The sequence below is a fragment of the Zea mays genome, chromosome 5, assembly GCF_902167145.1.
Source record: "Zea mays cultivar B73 chromosome 5, Zm-B73-REFERENCE-NAM-5.0, whole genome shotgun sequence".
Taxonomy (NCBI): Eukaryota; Viridiplantae; Streptophyta; class Magnoliopsida; order Poales; family Poaceae; genus Zea; species Zea mays.
Genome location: NC_050100.1, coordinates 213,927,845 through 213,944,438, shown reverse-complemented (window position 1 = coordinate 213,944,438; position 16,594 = coordinate 213,927,845). Strand labels below are relative to the sequence as shown.

General features: G+C 43.6%; 1 protein-coding gene across 3 annotated transcripts; it reads right to left on the bottom strand.

The window, feature by feature from the left end:
• Nucleotides 1-4,914: 4,914 nt before the first annotated feature.
• Nucleotides 4,915-14,075, bottom strand: LOC103627701 (DExH-box ATP-dependent RNA helicase DExH15 chloroplastic). 3 transcript variants are annotated; one of them, XM_008648001.3, is made up of 17 exons: nucleotides 13,447-14,040; nucleotides 12,050-12,225; nucleotides 11,819-11,932; nucleotides 11,353-11,461; nucleotides 11,186-11,272; nucleotides 10,762-10,880; nucleotides 10,303-10,480; nucleotides 9,551-10,150; nucleotides 9,180-9,458; nucleotides 8,890-9,096; nucleotides 8,468-8,812; nucleotides 7,800-8,036; nucleotides 7,178-7,398; nucleotides 5,861-5,960; nucleotides 5,623-5,769; nucleotides 5,397-5,506; nucleotides 4,915-5,302 (listed from the first exon to the last, which is right to left on the bottom strand). In XM_008648001.3, the coding sequence occupies exons 1-16, from the start codon at nucleotides 13,954-13,956 to the stop codon at nucleotides 5,408-5,410; spliced, it is 3,528 nt and encodes a 1,175-aa protein (XP_008646223.1). In that variant the 5' UTR covers nucleotides 13,957-14,040; the 3' UTR covers nucleotides 4,915-5,302; nucleotides 5,397-5,407. The 3 variants fall into 3 exon arrangements, 2 of the variants coding, with proteins under 2 accessions (XP_008646223.1, XP_008646222.1); XR_004849704.1 differs by having other exon boundaries at nucleotides 4,922-5,506; nucleotides 7,178-7,276; nucleotides 7,351-7,398; XM_008648000.3 differs by having other exon boundaries at nucleotides 4,922-5,506; nucleotides 13,447-14,075.
• Between the last annotated feature and the right edge of the window lie 2,519 nt (nucleotides 14,076-16,594).

Sequence of the window (16,594 nt, the reverse complement as noted above, 5' to 3'; positions counted from 1 at the left end):
CGTGATCCCTTTAGATTTGATCGAACTGTCAGTCCCAACATCGCCGAGCGTCATACTGGTCCTAACCAATTCGTCACCTTGCCTTCCTATTTCTCTAAGTGTTCTGGCGTAGCTCCGTAGTCGACCAGGTCTTCTCCTTGCAGGTCGTCTTCCTTCATGGGCGTCGGTACGTCGTCGGAGGTGTCTTGGTGTAGTGCGGATGGTTCGGCCTCAGGGGTCGGATGGTCCGCGTCCTGTGCAGATGATCCGGCCTTTATAGCCGGACAGTCTACCATACCTGCAGAGAGATGCACAGTTGTCGTTTTATTTACTATCTTTGTGGCCGTTTGACTTTTCTCAACGGCCTTTGGTCTCCATCTCTTTTGCGGTGGCGGATACTGCGGATGCGTGTCATTGAATATTCTTTCTGCCTCTTTTCCCTGATTCTCCTTTGCTCTGAGGCGCTGTAATTTTCGCTTTTGCGATCGTGTCAGTCCCGATGGGCACCATCGGGGCATGGAGTATTTTGGATCAGCTATTTTATTGACAGTCGTACTTTCTTTTTTGTTTGTGTTGGCCGATTCACCAAAAATCATCGGCCCTTCGTTATTTTGTTGTACGACGACATCTGGCGTTCCTATTTTAATGACATCTCCCTTTTTCGTACTGTTGGAGGTTGTAGCTGTATGCCCCCCTGCCGGATTAGTCAGCCTTTGGGGCCGAGTTGTTCGGCAATCTTGCTGGGCCTGTGCTCGTGGACCAGATTGAGGGGCTCTCAATCGGTCTTGTACTGGAGGTGTCAACCTATTGAATACAGATGTTTGGGGTGCGCCCCAAGCGGGGTACTGCGGCATCCTAAATGGGTATGGTGGCATGCCCCACATTTGATTTGGGACGTATGGTGGAGGTATGTATGTGTATGAATATGGCATAGGTAGATATGGTGGTGGAGGTGTCCATGCAGGTACGTTAGGTCTTAATTGAACATTATGACCTCCCGTCCTTTCCGATTGGTGTGGTGGTCCAATCGGCCTAACCTGTCGTCGCACCTGGGTGGGTAAGCGAGGTCCCTTTGGTGGCCGGTCGCTAGAGCCAGCCTTCTTTTTCACATATTTAGACAATAATTGATCAAAGGTCGGGCTAGATTTTACCAACCGACCAGTTGCCTTGAACATGTTAGTTTTCCACGTACCTATTTCTGGTCGTCGTGGTTTGAAGGTACGTGGTCGCCGCGGCTCTTCGACGTTGCCGGACCGTCCGTCGGAACACTTCGGACCGTCCGGTGATGTTACGGACCGTCCGCGCCTAGACACCGGACCGTCCGCGATGCGTAGTATGGGTTCTCGTGCATACCCCCTTGTCTGTGCTTGCCCCCCAGCGCTGATGGTTACCTTCAGTGTCTCCCCTCCATCAGGAGTCTTCTCGGCCATCACTTTCCTGCAAGAAATTTTGTTGTTTCCATCGGCCTCCCGTGCGTTGCCGATGATGACTTCTTTGTCTTTGCCCTTATCGGCTGTGTTGGGCCGAATTAGGACCTTTTTGCCATTAAAGTCGATCACATTCATTGGGAAGGGCTCCGTGTCCTCCTGAAATTTCAATCGTCCCTCATTAATGGCCGATTGAATTTGTCGTCGGAACACATTACAATCATTAGTGGCATGGGAAAATGAGTTGTGCCACTTGCAGTATGCGCGACGCTTTAGTTCGTCGGCAGGTGGAACGATATAATCAATTTTAATGTTACCATTTTTAGTAATTCATCGAATATCTTATCACATTTGCCGACATTAAATGTAAACTTAACCTCCCCCTGTCGTTCCTTTTGAACTGAATGCAAGGAGGAGCAAGCCGAAGATTTGGCCTGCTCGGGCCAAACTATTTCGGCAGTGTAAACTTTCTTTGGTTCATCGTCCGAACTACTTTGATTGTGTTCTACTATAGGGACATTATGATGAACCGTTCTGACTAGTTCTTTGCTTCGGCTTTCACAAGCCGAAGCTCTCTGATGTAATTGTGCTAGAGTAAAGAACTGGATGCCTTCTAATCTCTCTTTTAAATAATAGCGCAATCCATCAAAGGCTATTCCCGCCAGTTGTTTATCTGTTAAATGAATTTGAAAGCATCGGTTTCTCGTATCCTGGAATCTCCAGATATAATCACTAACCGATTCATCCTTTTCTTGTCGTAGGGTCACTAAGTCTACTAAATCTAGCTCATAGTCACCAGAGAAGAAATGTTCATGAAATTTTTGCTCTAAGTCTCCCCATGACAAAACGGAATTAGGAGGGAGCGTGGCATACCATGTGAATGCAGTCCCTGTTAAGGATGATGAAAATAAACGCACACGGAATGCTTCGGTGTCGGCCAATTCTCCTAATTGTGCTAGGAACTGGCCTATGTGCTCACGCGTGCTCTTTCCTTGGTCACCCGAAAACTTTGCAAACTCGGGTATCCTGGTTCCCTGTGGGTATGGGTGGTGATCAAATCGGCTGTCATAAGGCTTCCGATATGATTGCCCCCCAGGGATCATGCTTACTCCAAGCTTATCTCGAAACGCCCCGGCTATTTCTTCCCTCACTATATCAATGGCAGCCGGTGCAAGACCACCAGCTCTCTGGTCAAACATAGGTGGGGTTGGTTGCATGTTAGTATGTTGTCGTTCCCCCCATTGGTTTGAGCTACGTGGTGCATTTCCATTTGCCCTATATGGCTCATATGTTTGATCGTTTCTTTCTGGCCTTCTAGGTGGGGCCGGAAAGCTTTCCTGGGCTCTGGATCCTGAATTAATGGGCTGGTGCATTGCATAATGTGATGGGAAGTGTTGTTGGGATGGGCGAGGATTCAGGTAATAATCCCCCTCAAAAGACTCATGCGCGGACTGTCCGGATACGTACCTGGACCGTCCGTGATTATATGCGGACCGTCCGTCGTTGTATGCGGACCGTCCGACTGGATAGTTTAAATTCGGTGCCCTATGTGGTGGCTCGGGTGCGTGTCTAGGTAACTCATTAAAAATGGGCCCGGCTGTGGCTGACCCGGACGGTCCGTGCTCGCGAGCGGACGGTCCGGACATGTGTAGATCGGCTGGTTTACTGCCGATTTGCGTTTGCTCAGGGTACGTGTCCATCGGCATCCCATAAGGGGGTTGTGACTGGTCGTGACAACCTTTAGCCGATGTATTACGTGTATTATCTCCTAATTCAACCTCGTGTGAAGGAAAATTTGCTATACTAGATTTATCAAATGCACGTACTAGTCTCCTACAATCGTTTTGCATAACCCCTATGATATTTTGCATCTGTTCTCGCTGTTCGTCTATGTAAGCTTTAAGAGATTGGAGTTCGTTGGTGCTACTTACATTTGGGGTAATCGTAGTAGGTTGGAGCGAAGCCAGATCTGTCGCCCGTTGCCGAACGACTTTGTTGTTCCTGTCCACTTTGAAGTCAGCCAGGAACTTCGCCTTTGCTTCTTGGATCAGCTGCTCCTGGCGCTCCTCGAACAGATGTTGTTCTTCAGCCGGCAAGGCTTCCCATGTCGGTGTGATGATATTGCTGGTGGAAACCTCAGAGCTATCTTTTGAACCGGCCATTGAGGGCCGATTTGATAGGTCTATATGTGTTGTCCCCAGCGGAGTCGCCAAAAGTATGTTGACGCCTTTTCGGAGCGCCAAACACTCAACAAGAACCGTGGCGGTGCCCTCTGCACAGGGGCGGACGGTCCGCGCGCAGGGGCCGAACGGTCCGCGGCCTGGTGCGAGGCGCGGTGGTGCTCTCTGCGCAAGGGCGGACTGTCCGCGGCCTGGGGGCGGACGGTCCGCGGCCTGGTGCGCTGCTGGGACTTCTGCCTGACGGCCGGACGGTCCGCGCCCTAGGGCCGGACGGTCCGCGCGTGCGCAGGGGCGGCGGAAGATCGCCGACGGCGCCTGGATCTCGCTCCCGGGAGGGACCCCGTCGGGGAGGAGAGATCCTAGGTGGTGTCTAGGCTCGGGCAGGCCGACCTAGACTCCTCTAATCGACGTAGAGTCGAGGAGAGGCGGAGAATTTGGGGATCGAGTGGCTAAACCTAAACTAGACTAGAACTACTCCTAGGATAAAATGCGAGTAAAAGTTGTATTGATTCGATTGTTGATGATTACAAATCGGCCGTATACCTCTCTATTTATAGAGGAGGGGGACTGGACCCTTTACAAACTAATTTCCGAGCTTATCCCATGATTTTAGCTAACAACCGTAGCACAAAACTCGGAACCCTAATCTGTTCTGCGCACGCGCGGACCGTCCGGCCCACAGGCGCGGACCGTCCGGACCGCGGACCGTCCGGCCTCAGGGCCGGACCGTCCGCGCTCAATTTTAGTTCGAACAGCTTGCATCACCATGCTGAAAAAAGATAGAGACCTAATCTAGGTGAGACCAACCCAATGCCAACACAACTTACTGGATTGACATCCAAAGAAGACATGCAGCACTATTTCTTCCATATTTGTGTCGCACAGTACCCACTTAGACTTTGTTAATTCCCTCGTATTCAAATTTGAAATAGAGGGAATTTAATACCCTTCAATACACCCCAATCCACCCATGTTCGGTTATTTTCATTCCATAAGATGGTTTGTTCGGTTATTGAGAAGATGGTTTGTTCGGTTATTGAGTGGAATTGAGTGAGTTTCAATCCCAAGCAAGTCAAACTTCTTAATTTTTTCCAATCTCATTCAATCCATGTGTAATTGGAATAACCGAACAAGACCTGAATTGGAGGAGATTTGTATAGATTGGGAGAGATTTTGACTTAAGAATTGTTCGTTTTAGTGTCAGTCCATGTGGATTGGGTGAGATTGGGTGTGTTTAAATCCATAGCAAGTCAAAATTCTTCTTAAAATTTTCCAATCCCTTCCAACCCATGTGAGATGTGAATAACCCAACAAGGCCTTATCAGGGATTGAAACTCACTCAATCCCCTTCAATCCATATGGATTGGGGGTGAAACGAACATGCCCTTAATAGTCATATCCATTGACACTGCAGTTCTGATTCTGAGTATTTCTGGTGTTCAGGCATCTAGAAGCCGTGAGAAAACCTAGAGATTGTTGCTGCGCTTTGATCTCCATATCCATTTGATTGGTCACGTGGTTGAAAATTCTGGAATTGGTAGTGATAGAATTTTTTGGATGAATAATCCTATGAACCTTTGATGTGATCATTTGTCTTGTTCATCATTCTGAATGTTGATTCCTTGAACCAATCACTGTAGTTGCTGATCTTCTTGAAAAACATGTTTAGTCAGTGGGATATGAGCTGCTCTTGAATTTCACTGTGACAACTGTTAACTATTTTTCATGGTACAACAAAGAATTGCCTGCTATAAGTCTATAACAATTGGAAAATAAGCAGCCAGGTAAACCCTCTGTTAGTAGTACTTACAGGTTGAGTTTTCAACCGGCAAGCTCACTAATCGGTACTCGGTCCATGACGCTGCAAGCAATTTGTGCATTCTTTTGGAGAACCGGATCAATGTCTGGCAGTTTGGGAATCTGGAACATCAAGCCACATATTAAGCAGTGCAATTGCATCATGACAGAGTGCGCTATCAAAAATAAATAATCCATGGGAAACATCAGTTTCTGAGTCTGCTCGCTTGACAACAGACCTGAGCTAGTAAATCTATAGAGCGCCTGAGTAGACGGGCTAAATCTCCATCGTCCATTGCAGAGTCCATCATTATCTCCCTCCAAGTCAGTCCTGAAGCCCAGGCTTCAACCATCCCAGCAAACTGGGCATCTATTTCGCAAGGTATCTATATGCAAAGGAACAACCAAATCAGAAAGCAGAGAGAAGACAACAATTTTACAAACAACACTAATAAACAGGAGCATGATATGCCATACCTTAACACTATGTCTCTCTTGGAGATCGATTAGCGAATTTCTCTGCTCTTCTAAATAACTTATAACACCAGTAACAACAGAAGAAGGTTCATATACATAGCTGCAAACAGCCAAACAGTCAGCAGGACATCGTTAAGAAAAGACATTTTTTTAAAAAAAAAACTATCAACCATATACAGACGAAAATTTGTTAATGAATTCTTAAATAAAGACTGCAGCCTACAGGGTACCTTTAATTCTTTGACATCAAATTTCCCACATGGTTAGTCCATCTTTCGTCATTGTTCTATATTTGTGTATTTTTCTCATAAGGGAAAACTAGGAAACAGGATTTTATAAACGAAAAAACTTTTAAACATGTTGGTAGGGGCATTATATCACTGCTAAATAGAAGTGGCAATGTATAACAATTGTGTGTTCCTAGCTATCGCTCTGATACCATGTCGGTTTTGAAGAACTTTTAGTGTGATCCTACCAATCACACACACATACACACTCACTCTTTATTTCTTCACTTTTGCATAAACGTCCTTTACAAATTTTGCATTTACACCAACAAAACTTTATTGTGTGTGGTTTTTGTTGCTTAGAGTTGAGGGGTCGCCTTTAGATGCTGGTTGTATCACTGTTTATTGTTTCTTAGTGTTGTTCATCATTCAATCGCAAAGTGTTTTTTATAGCTCTACTATTATAAAGCACCAGTTTCGACGGTTATCATGTGTCATGCGTGAAGCGCTTAGGTCTATTCTCCTCCCCTTACCAGTGGCCCGTTACCACATAGATAGGTTGTGAAAACCACTCAACCCCTATTAGTGGATTGGTACCCCTACACATGGGTCGTGAGAAACCACCCAAGCCCAGCACGACAGGAAGTCACATACAACGCAACACTCCCACATAGTACCACCCCACTATCTAAAGGAGTACGAGCGACCGAGCAAGCTATAAAAAAGGGATCGGTCTCCCTTACGACTCATACCTTTTACGTCCTTTGGCTAAGATAAAGTGTAATATTTGTTCTTGCGTGTCGCCACACACACGGGCATTGTACTAGTAATTACTTAATTGTGAACTTTGATGGTGATGCGTGCTGGATTAGTCTTGCAAGGATCATGCCAATCTTGGTAAGCCTAGGCTTACTAGGACTGTGTATTGTAACTTCCTTTTCCTCTTAAAGGAAAAAGATGCTTACTTGTGGTCTCAAAAAAATGTAGACATCACATCATATATATCAGGAATGGATAGTAAACAAGTAAACATATGTAGCAAGTTAAAAACATAAACATGAAAAACAAAAGAGGTAGTATGGTTTTGCACCTGCTATTTTTCCAAGGACGAAGTTTGATCCCTTCGGAAACTAAACTTCCACAAACTGCTGCCAGTTGAGATGGCTTTAGATCCAAGAGGACCTTGTTCCTAAGAACCATAGCAAGCCATAGCTCATTTTCCCCTCGTATAGCCGCTGCCGTCTCACCCAAAGGATAGATTACCTGAGTATTGATATCCAATGCTCTAGCCTCTTGTATGACTTTGCTAATCTGGTAAATATTTCATATAGAGAACCGCAAATCAATACCTGATGAAAGGTCCATTGATGGCAAACATACAGATAGACTAGCAATATGCAAATGAACATATGTGACCTATGTATGTGGAGACATGGTAGAAACCATCAGATATTAATTATCAAGTGCCACTTATGATGTGTGAGTGTAAGAGAGCAAGGCACCATTGTGCCCAAATGCCCAAACTGAGAATGATTGGTGGAAAAGGGGAGTAGAGCGAGGCATGGGGAACACGGCCTTCAATGTATGCAGTAGCTCAGGCTGCAATGCCTAAAATGTAGTTCAGCTATAAAATCAGAAAAGGACATAAAGAAATTGATGCATGGAGAGATACTTGGAAAAAGTATATGAATGTAGAAAAGGATGCATGGAACCTGGAGAAATTCTTTCCAACCGGTCGGTTCAATTTGTCTTATTCGTCGAGTCAAGCGACGGGATCTAGCTTCTAAGCGCTCAATCTTCTCTTTTGTAAAATTTCTCATGTCGATGATCTTTTGGAATTCTTTGAAACCCCTAGTAGCCTTTATTGTTTTCTTTAAATGTGAAACCTTCCTCCTCTGTTGCTTGTAGCATTCTACAGCATCTTGATGTTCCTGGGAGAATCGTTCTACCTGTCATCAAAATAAGTTTAAACTTTTAACAAAGGATAGTTAAACTTAAAATAACTGTAGTTGGAAAAGGACCTCCTAACTTCAGACATTGATTATTTGAATAATATTAACTAACATATACAGAGGACAGGGGTTGGGTCCAGGTGAAGCCAAAAATGTCATTATTCTACTGATGACAGAATGACAAGCTAGAAATCATTTTGTAGGGAACTAATTACTATGCCTACAAAACATGGCTAATTTGAGATTATGTGTAGACATTGGTGATTGGTTTTTATATATCAGCATTAATATAGGACTGACAGTGGTAAGGTGCACTGTTACTATTAAGATACAAGATAATAACATTCATACTGGAATATCAATTCTAGTGTATGTTAAGTCTAGCAGTCTATTACAAGGACACATAACAGTCAAGGAGCAGGTCTAACCTCATTGTCTTCCGAAAGGCTATTAAGCACAGGAACATTGAGACTCCACGACCATGTGTCTAAAGAACCTTCCATGCTTAACAAAGAGCCGTATTCTGATTTTTCAACTTTATCCCACACCAACTCTTCACGCAGGAGGAGCTGTTTCAGGGTTTCTCTAGGGAGTGTGCCCCCTTCAACAGAAGGGACAGCAGGTAGACCTGTCTTGTAAACAGTTTTAATCCATTTTTCTGTGAACAGATACCATGAATTATCTGAACTTAAAGCTACATAGTAAGATGGGCGATAAAGTTGTTCCCCACTATCACGTTTCGGCTTGCCAGAAACAAGTGAATCATCTTCCACCTGCAGTAAGTAAATAAAGAGTAAGCATGCTTAAGTTTTCCTTCTGCGATGCTTACTCTTTTAAAAAAGTATCTCACCATGTTCATGATCTTTTGATCAGCAAATGAGTTGAGGTTTCCAATAAATACAGCAGGGATCGTGTGCTGAATTGAATCCTTATCTTTGTATTGCAGGCACATGAAAGGAAGATGGCCACTTTCAAATTCCTCTAACCGATTTTTCCATGCAGCCATTCTCTCCAGTTCCATCTTTTTTTTCAGCTCATTTCTGATCTGCTTCTCTTCCTGAAGAACAGGGGTGTAGAACATTAGATGGATCAGTATGTTATTAATTTTAATAGATCAAACAACTAAACAATGAAGATTACCTTTAGTCTCTTCTGTAGGAGGGAAATCTCAGCATAGTCTTCTTCTGATAATTCTTCCCTGCATTTTCGATCAATAGATTCATCAGTAATTTCTGAAGAGAGGTATTGTATTTCTTGCCTTATTCTTTCAGTCTCTTCTTTGGCAGCAACCATTACATTGCTACCAACATAATTCCCAAAGCTTTGCTCCACTAGCTTTCGAGCTTCTTCTAAGGTTCTTCCAGAATGCTTGTCCTTAACATCATCCGATTCTTTCTGTTTATGTGTAACTTTTGAACCCTGGAGAACATATTCCAATCCATCAGATTAGGACCTGGAGAAAGCAGGAACATGTGAATAGATAGGAATAAAAAGAAAATATAAATACATACGGCAAGAAGATTCAAAACCATCCCATATGATGCAGTGAATTGTGAGACAAGTGGCTCAAGTCCGGCAAAGATGATGTCACAACACTCTTCAGGCCCTTCATATGGAGTCTGAACAAGAACAGCATGCCCAACTGTATCAATCCCTCTCCTTCCAGCACGACCTGCCATCTGGAATAGTTCATTCGGGGTTAAGAGCTGGCGCCCAGCATCTATTCTTTTACTGAGAGAAGAAATTACAGCCGTCCTGGCAGGCATATTAATCCCAGCTGCAAGGGTTTCTGTCGCAAAAACTACTTTAACAAGGCCACGTTGAAATAATTCTTCAATAAATGATTTCCACAGTGGCAAGCAACCAGCATGATGGGCCGCAACTCCTCGCATGAGTCCTTTCACAGCACTTTCTCGAATAGCATCAGGATATTGCATCTTGAACCTCCTAAGTTCCAGCTCAACTTCACTAGCCTCACAGTCATGCAACAGTCTGCAATCCTCAAGGTACTCAACAGCTGCATCACACCCTCTTCTACTAAAAATAAACCAGATAGCTGGAAGCATGCCATTTTCCCATAGTTGTGATAAAGTGTCACGTATTAGTGGAACCTGCAGTTAAAGGTACCAAGAAAATGGCATCAATCTGGCATGCCACATAATTGGACCACATGTATTCTAGAAAGAAAATTAACATATGGCAATTCAAATCTATTATGTGAGAAGCAATTAACTGAAGCTTAAAAGGGATTTTTAGTCCATACTTGGGAACGACGCATATTGCTGAGTTCATGCTTTGATAACTGAACCTGTTTCGATATGTCCAAAGGCCTGCTATTACCTTGCTCAATTTTATTTGTTCTAAACCTCCTCTTCCCTTTCACATAATAGAACTCACTCTTTGGAGATGCTAAGTTTTGGGAGTTAGACATCCGCAGTTTCCTGTATGAATAGAAGAAAAGGAAAGTTGTAATGCAGCCCCCATTTTCAAATATGAATTCCAGTGTGAAAGGAAAACCCATGTGCCATGACTCATGAGATCCATATGCACTTGTTTTATTTTTGTCCTTAATATCAAGAACGAATTTGATTTTAAAGTTCTGCACGTCTCCAAGAAAAAATTTGGGCCACTCTAAAAAATGCACTTTTGAAATGGTACACAGAAACTCATGGGCATCAAAACCACATCCTTATCTTTTAAAATGGACTAGCGCGTATGGTACCTATTCATTTTTTTCCCCTTTCCATCAAGAAGCGGTTGTAATGAATATTTCTTCGAGAAGTGCCAAGTAAGCGGAACTGGACGTTTGTTCGATGTTACAAGCTCTGTTTTACCATGAATCTACAAGGAAAGATACATAAGAATGATTTCATACTTCAGAAAATAGGAGAATGTCTTGCAATACTGAGCAAATAAAGGTAAATCATTATGTTTAAAACAAAACATTTGTGCATGCATGTGTTTGTACAGTCCCACTGTAATTTATTACAAAATCCTAGGCCAATAGTAAAAAAAATACACCTAATTTATAGTTGGAAGTCAAGCTCACAAATAATTGAACACGAGTAATTACTGAGGGTACAGAAAACATCACTGAGGGTAAGAAGACCAACTCACAAAAAAATAAACATGAAATTTGTCATTACCTGACTTATCCAGCCAGCTAATTCATCAGGATTTGCAACAGTGGCTGACAGACATATAAGTTGGACTTCCTTTGGACAATATATGACCTAAGACATGGTAAAATTGCCCAAGTCAAATGGCCAACATAAACACAAGTGATCAATATGAGAGTAATCCAATAGCATACAGTTTCTTCCCAAACAGTGCCACGTGAGATATCACTCAAATAATGGACTTCATCCAAAACAATGACATCAACTTGAAATAATCTACCTTCAGAGGCTGTCATGCCAACACTGCAGTACAAACAGAAGATGTCAAGACACATCTCAGAAACAGGTCAGGGAACATCAGTTACTACTTACGACCTAGAACTACCTACCGGCAAAAGATTGACCTCCCAAAAAACTACCTTATAGCTAAGAAACATGAAAACTATCAAGAAAAGAAATGTGTATTTTAAAATCAGTGTGTACAATTAGGGAAAGGCTAGCAATAATTTTATTTAACGTCAAAAGTATCTACTGCGAATGGTTCTCGTCATAAAGCTTCTACAATATTTGTATAATTAAAAATGGCAAACTGCAAAACTGGTATGTAGAGTGAGCATCTGCAGCCATCCATGTTAATCATTCTATATCACTCTAAAATACCTTTGGTACAGCATGTTACGTAAAATCTCTGTTGTCATGATTAGGATCTGAGCATCTTTGTTGATAGCAGAATCTCCTGTAAGAAGGCCAACATTATGATCACCGAAGGTATTCCTGAAATAATTGTACAACCGATTGTGTTAAAAATGAATTTACTCGATAAATGGTTTATTTTTATGGATTGAGTAGTAAACTTGCAAAAGGTAGAAGAATCAAAAAACAACATTTTACCGGAAATCACGGAACTTCTGGTTTGACAATGCCTTTAATGGTGTTGTGTAGAAGAGACGCCTTCCTCTTGCTACTGTTGCAACTGCTGCAGCTTCTGCTATTAATGTTTTCCCACTACTTGTAGGTGCAGAAACTACAACAGATGAACCTCTTAAAAATGCTTGTATAGCCAAGCGCTACAACAAGATAGGAAACAGGGTAAGAAAAGCATAGTACAATAACTTGTGGACCTTGGATAACGCTACAAATGCTTAAATTTTGGAACATATATCTCCTGAATGATCAGATTTACATTCAGCGAAAAAAACATATCCGACTTGCAGACAATTTATTGCTGAAAGAGGGAACGTGTATGTTATCTTTCCAATCACAATGCCTGGTAACTAAGTTATAATTTAGAAACTTAGTTCAAATATAATTGAAAACCGTTAAACCAACTCAAGTTTTTAAATCAGTAAAGTACTACATTTTATGAAGACATGCCAGTTCTTTTTGTTGCTTGCATAGTTAGGCTATGTTTAGCAGCGTGCCGAAAGGGGCTCGGATGCATTTTTTGCGTGCCCACGTTCCATTATTTACCTTCCAGCAGAACGCGGATGAGGACGTGCAAAATAAGCGCTCGGCCTCCTGGTACCCTTTATCTACGGGCTTCTCACCCCTCTACGGGTCTATATGCGCATCCGCATGTGCGCTCTGCTGGAAACAACTTTTTGTGCGCGCTCACATTCAACTCGCACGCCTACTATGCGCTCACAAAACATCCCAAGAGTAGCTTGTCCCAAACAATGTCATCAGAAATCAGTCAAAATAGTGAAAGTTTTGTTCCCGGGAAAGGTGATGGAACAATGAGACCGCCATGGTCCCATCTGACCCCCCCACCCACAAAAAAAACAATATTACCATGTAGACAAGCCCCTCTCCCAAAAAAACATATTGCCAAAAAAACACCCAAGGAATGGCTCGAAAAGAAGTAGATCCACCCAAATTAGGAATTTCTTTCTTTGGAACACAAATTTGAGTGCTTAAGGAGTGTTTGGTTTCTATGGACTAATTTTTAGTCCTACAATTTTATTCCATTTTAGTCCCTGAGTTACCAGATACCGAAATTAAAACTCAATTTTAGTTTTTGTATTTGACAATTTAGAGACTAAAATGAAATATAATCTAAAAATTAGTACCTACAAACCAAACACCCCTAAATTAGATAGTGTGCTGCAGGCCTGCAGAGAAGAACTACCTTTACCTTATCGTTACAAAATACGAATTACACGTGTGAGAGATCTTCCACAAAAATATCAAAACTACATTTAACTTTACCGACCCAGCATTGGATGGAGTTGCACAGTTCAACAAATAGAATCAGGGCTAGCCCACCGAGTCAGGAACCAAAACGATACCTGAAACTTGTCGATGGGGAAGTCGTAGATCCCGGCGAGCTCGTTGTAGTCGATGACGTCCTCCCCGAACTCCCGCACCTCGGCGACCAGCTTCGCCACCCGCCGCGACTTATACTCCTCCGAGTCCCGCCTCCGCGCTGCGGTATCCTCCCGCTTGTCCTCGTCCTCCCCCGCCTCTTCCTCGTACTCACCACCGCTCTCCTCGTCCACCGCCTCCTCATCGCCCTCATCTCCCTCATCCCCGTCCTCGAAATCGTCGTCGTATTCATCGTCTACGTTGCGGATGGTTGTCTCGTCGTCCTCGTCGTCATCCACGTCAACCTCCTCATCCTCGTCGTCGCCGGAAACCGAAGCGGCGGCGCGGGACGGCGAGCGCGCCGAGGCGAGGTGGAACTTACAGGCGCGGGAGGGGAGGAGGGGAGGAAGAGGTGGCGTCTGGGTTGGCGATAGCGCGTGGCGGGAGACGGTCGGGAGCGGGAGGAGGAGCAGGCGGGGGGCGATGCAGTGCATGGCGGGAGGTGCGGTGCTTCGGTGTAGAAGAGCCCTTAGAGCCGGGGAGGGGGAGAGGCGGGGAGGAAACGAGATAAAGTTTCGGATTTCTTTGTTTTAAAGTTCAGATGGCAGCACATAATACGTCAAAGGAGTTGTTTGCCATTATAATACCCCAACATGCTGCTTCGCCACATTGGTACTCCAAATAAGATACACGATCAGAATGGTACATTGGTTTCTCTTTCGTTTGGAATAACCATGACCATGAGTATAGATGGACAATAAGCACGAGGTCCGCTAGTGGCACGAAGCCCACTGTTTAGGTCTGATCCGAGCCCGGCATGGTCCGGTTCTATGCGGGCTCGGACCGAGCTCGGACAGGAAACTAAACACGGTGGGCTAGCTCAGCACGGTCTGTTTACATCTAAGCCCGCTTTTTTGCACTAAACCGTGCTTACCATCCCGTTTTTTTCGTGCTTACCGGTTTGGCCCGGCCCGTTTAGGCCCGCTGTGGACCAGGCTCGGACGGGGAAATGAGTCCACGGCCTTCCGGCCCGTTTTTTTAACCGTGCCTGGCGGGCTAGGCCCAAAACGGGCCGGGCAGCCCGTTTGTCCATCTCTACTCATGAGTGAGGGCAACGACTAATATACAAGCAAGTACTAGGTGTAAACGTGTAAGCAATTTTTTAGTCTGTTAGATCTATATACAATGATAAATACAAATTGTGGTTTGTTAAGGGTTTTTATAAAGCTATACCAGGTGGTGGTGAAAAGTTTAAGCGATAAATATAACATACTATTGGATCTATATTTAACGGATTAAAATATCTGTTTGCATGCTTACATCTAGTAGTTGTTTGCGTATTAGTCGTGCCCCATGAGTGAGATGGTGCGTTCAAGCTACATGCTCTGTCGCTTTGCAACACCACTGCCGAGTCGTACGCGTGTCGCTTCATCGAGACGGTCAAGCTCCGACAGGAGCGTGTGCGCTGAGGTGAGTCGTGTACTCGTGTTCCCCCAAGCCCTCAGCGAGCTGCACGGCCACTCCGGGGTCGCGCAGGCTGTGCGGCCTCGTCTACCCGTCCCGCGGCATGGGTGTCGCCAACGCCGGACTCGTCTACTTCAATGGCCGCCTGCTTGCCATGTACGAGGATGACCTCCGCACCGTCGGCCGCTACGACTTCGACAGTAAGCTCACTTCTTACTGTTTAGGGACAGTGGGATGCGGGGGCGACGAAGGGAACGGGGTTATGGCGGAGGCGACGGTGCTCGGACATGAGGGAGGAGGAGAGCACTAGCGTGTGCGCACTTGAATCTGGAACCAGAGAGAAGGGATAAAAACGGCAGATCGTATATCTTGTGCATGAGGAGCTCACTCAGACCTAGTTTTGGTACTCTAATATTAAAATCAATGCATGTATATTAAGTTGGATTGAGATATAACTTAAACTAATTTACACCACAATCTATTATAGCACACGTGAATTATAGCCAATACTAGAATACACAAATAAAGCCTCACGGGTGTGGTTATACTTATACCAGAAGGAAGAGGACATGTCTTCAAAGTATCATCCTGGAGTATATCGCATTCGAAGTACCAATATGGTGAGAAATATCATCTTGCAGTATATCGCATTCGAAGTACCAATACGGTGAAGCGGCATGTTCAGGGTATTATAATGACAATAGAATGGGTTAATCGTTTATATTATCCTTCCTAACAACGCGCCAAAATATTTTGATGACACGTTTGGTCAAAGACAGTGACGAACGTGGGACTAAAATTAAAGAGATGTTAGTGTAACAAAAAATAGCATATATAACACTTTAATAGTAATAAAACATTATGTAACATGACGCTAAGTTACTACTTACTAGCCATGAGTAGTAACAGCCGGTAGTATGCATTCTACGATTAATCATGGTTTAAGAATGTTTGCTGATTATATTATCATTAAGGCTTCTAAATATTTTTGTTAGGTGGTACGAAGGACCAGCAGCATGTAGGGGTGCGCTAGTCCTGGTTGACCCTCTGTCCCTTTAATGGGTCTGCCACTGGTGAAAGGTACCTGAAAAGAGGAAGCTAAGGTTGATGAGGTTGATATAGTAGGTTATTATGTTAGAAAATCATAAAGATAAGGTTGTGAACTTTTAAAAGGACATTTAGATAAATTATTTTATTTATTATTTAGATTAAAAATATTTTTAAAATATTTAAATTTATATTATAAACTAGAGCTCCACGCTAAAGATGGAAACTGGAGCGGTACCAAACACCAAGCCGGTCTTTTCGTCCTTAAACCTTATTTGGATACTCTTGTATTCACCTTAATCTATATGCATTGAGGTGGATTATGGTGTAAATTAGTTTAGGTTACGCATCAATCCACTTCAATATGTGTGGATTGAGATGAATATGAGTATCCAAACAAGACCTTAGAGAGAAGCCAGGGTTAAAGGAACCACTGTAAGGGGTCGTCTGTTTCTTCCAGAACGGAGGCATGAAACAATTTCTAGCCGGATTGTTTCTCTAATTTATATAAGTTTTGATCAACTGGAATGATTCTTGGTCCATTCCTGGATAAACGAACAAAGCCTAAGGGCATGTACAACCCTTAATATGAGGTCTCTTGAGGGGTCTTTGAGAGGTTAT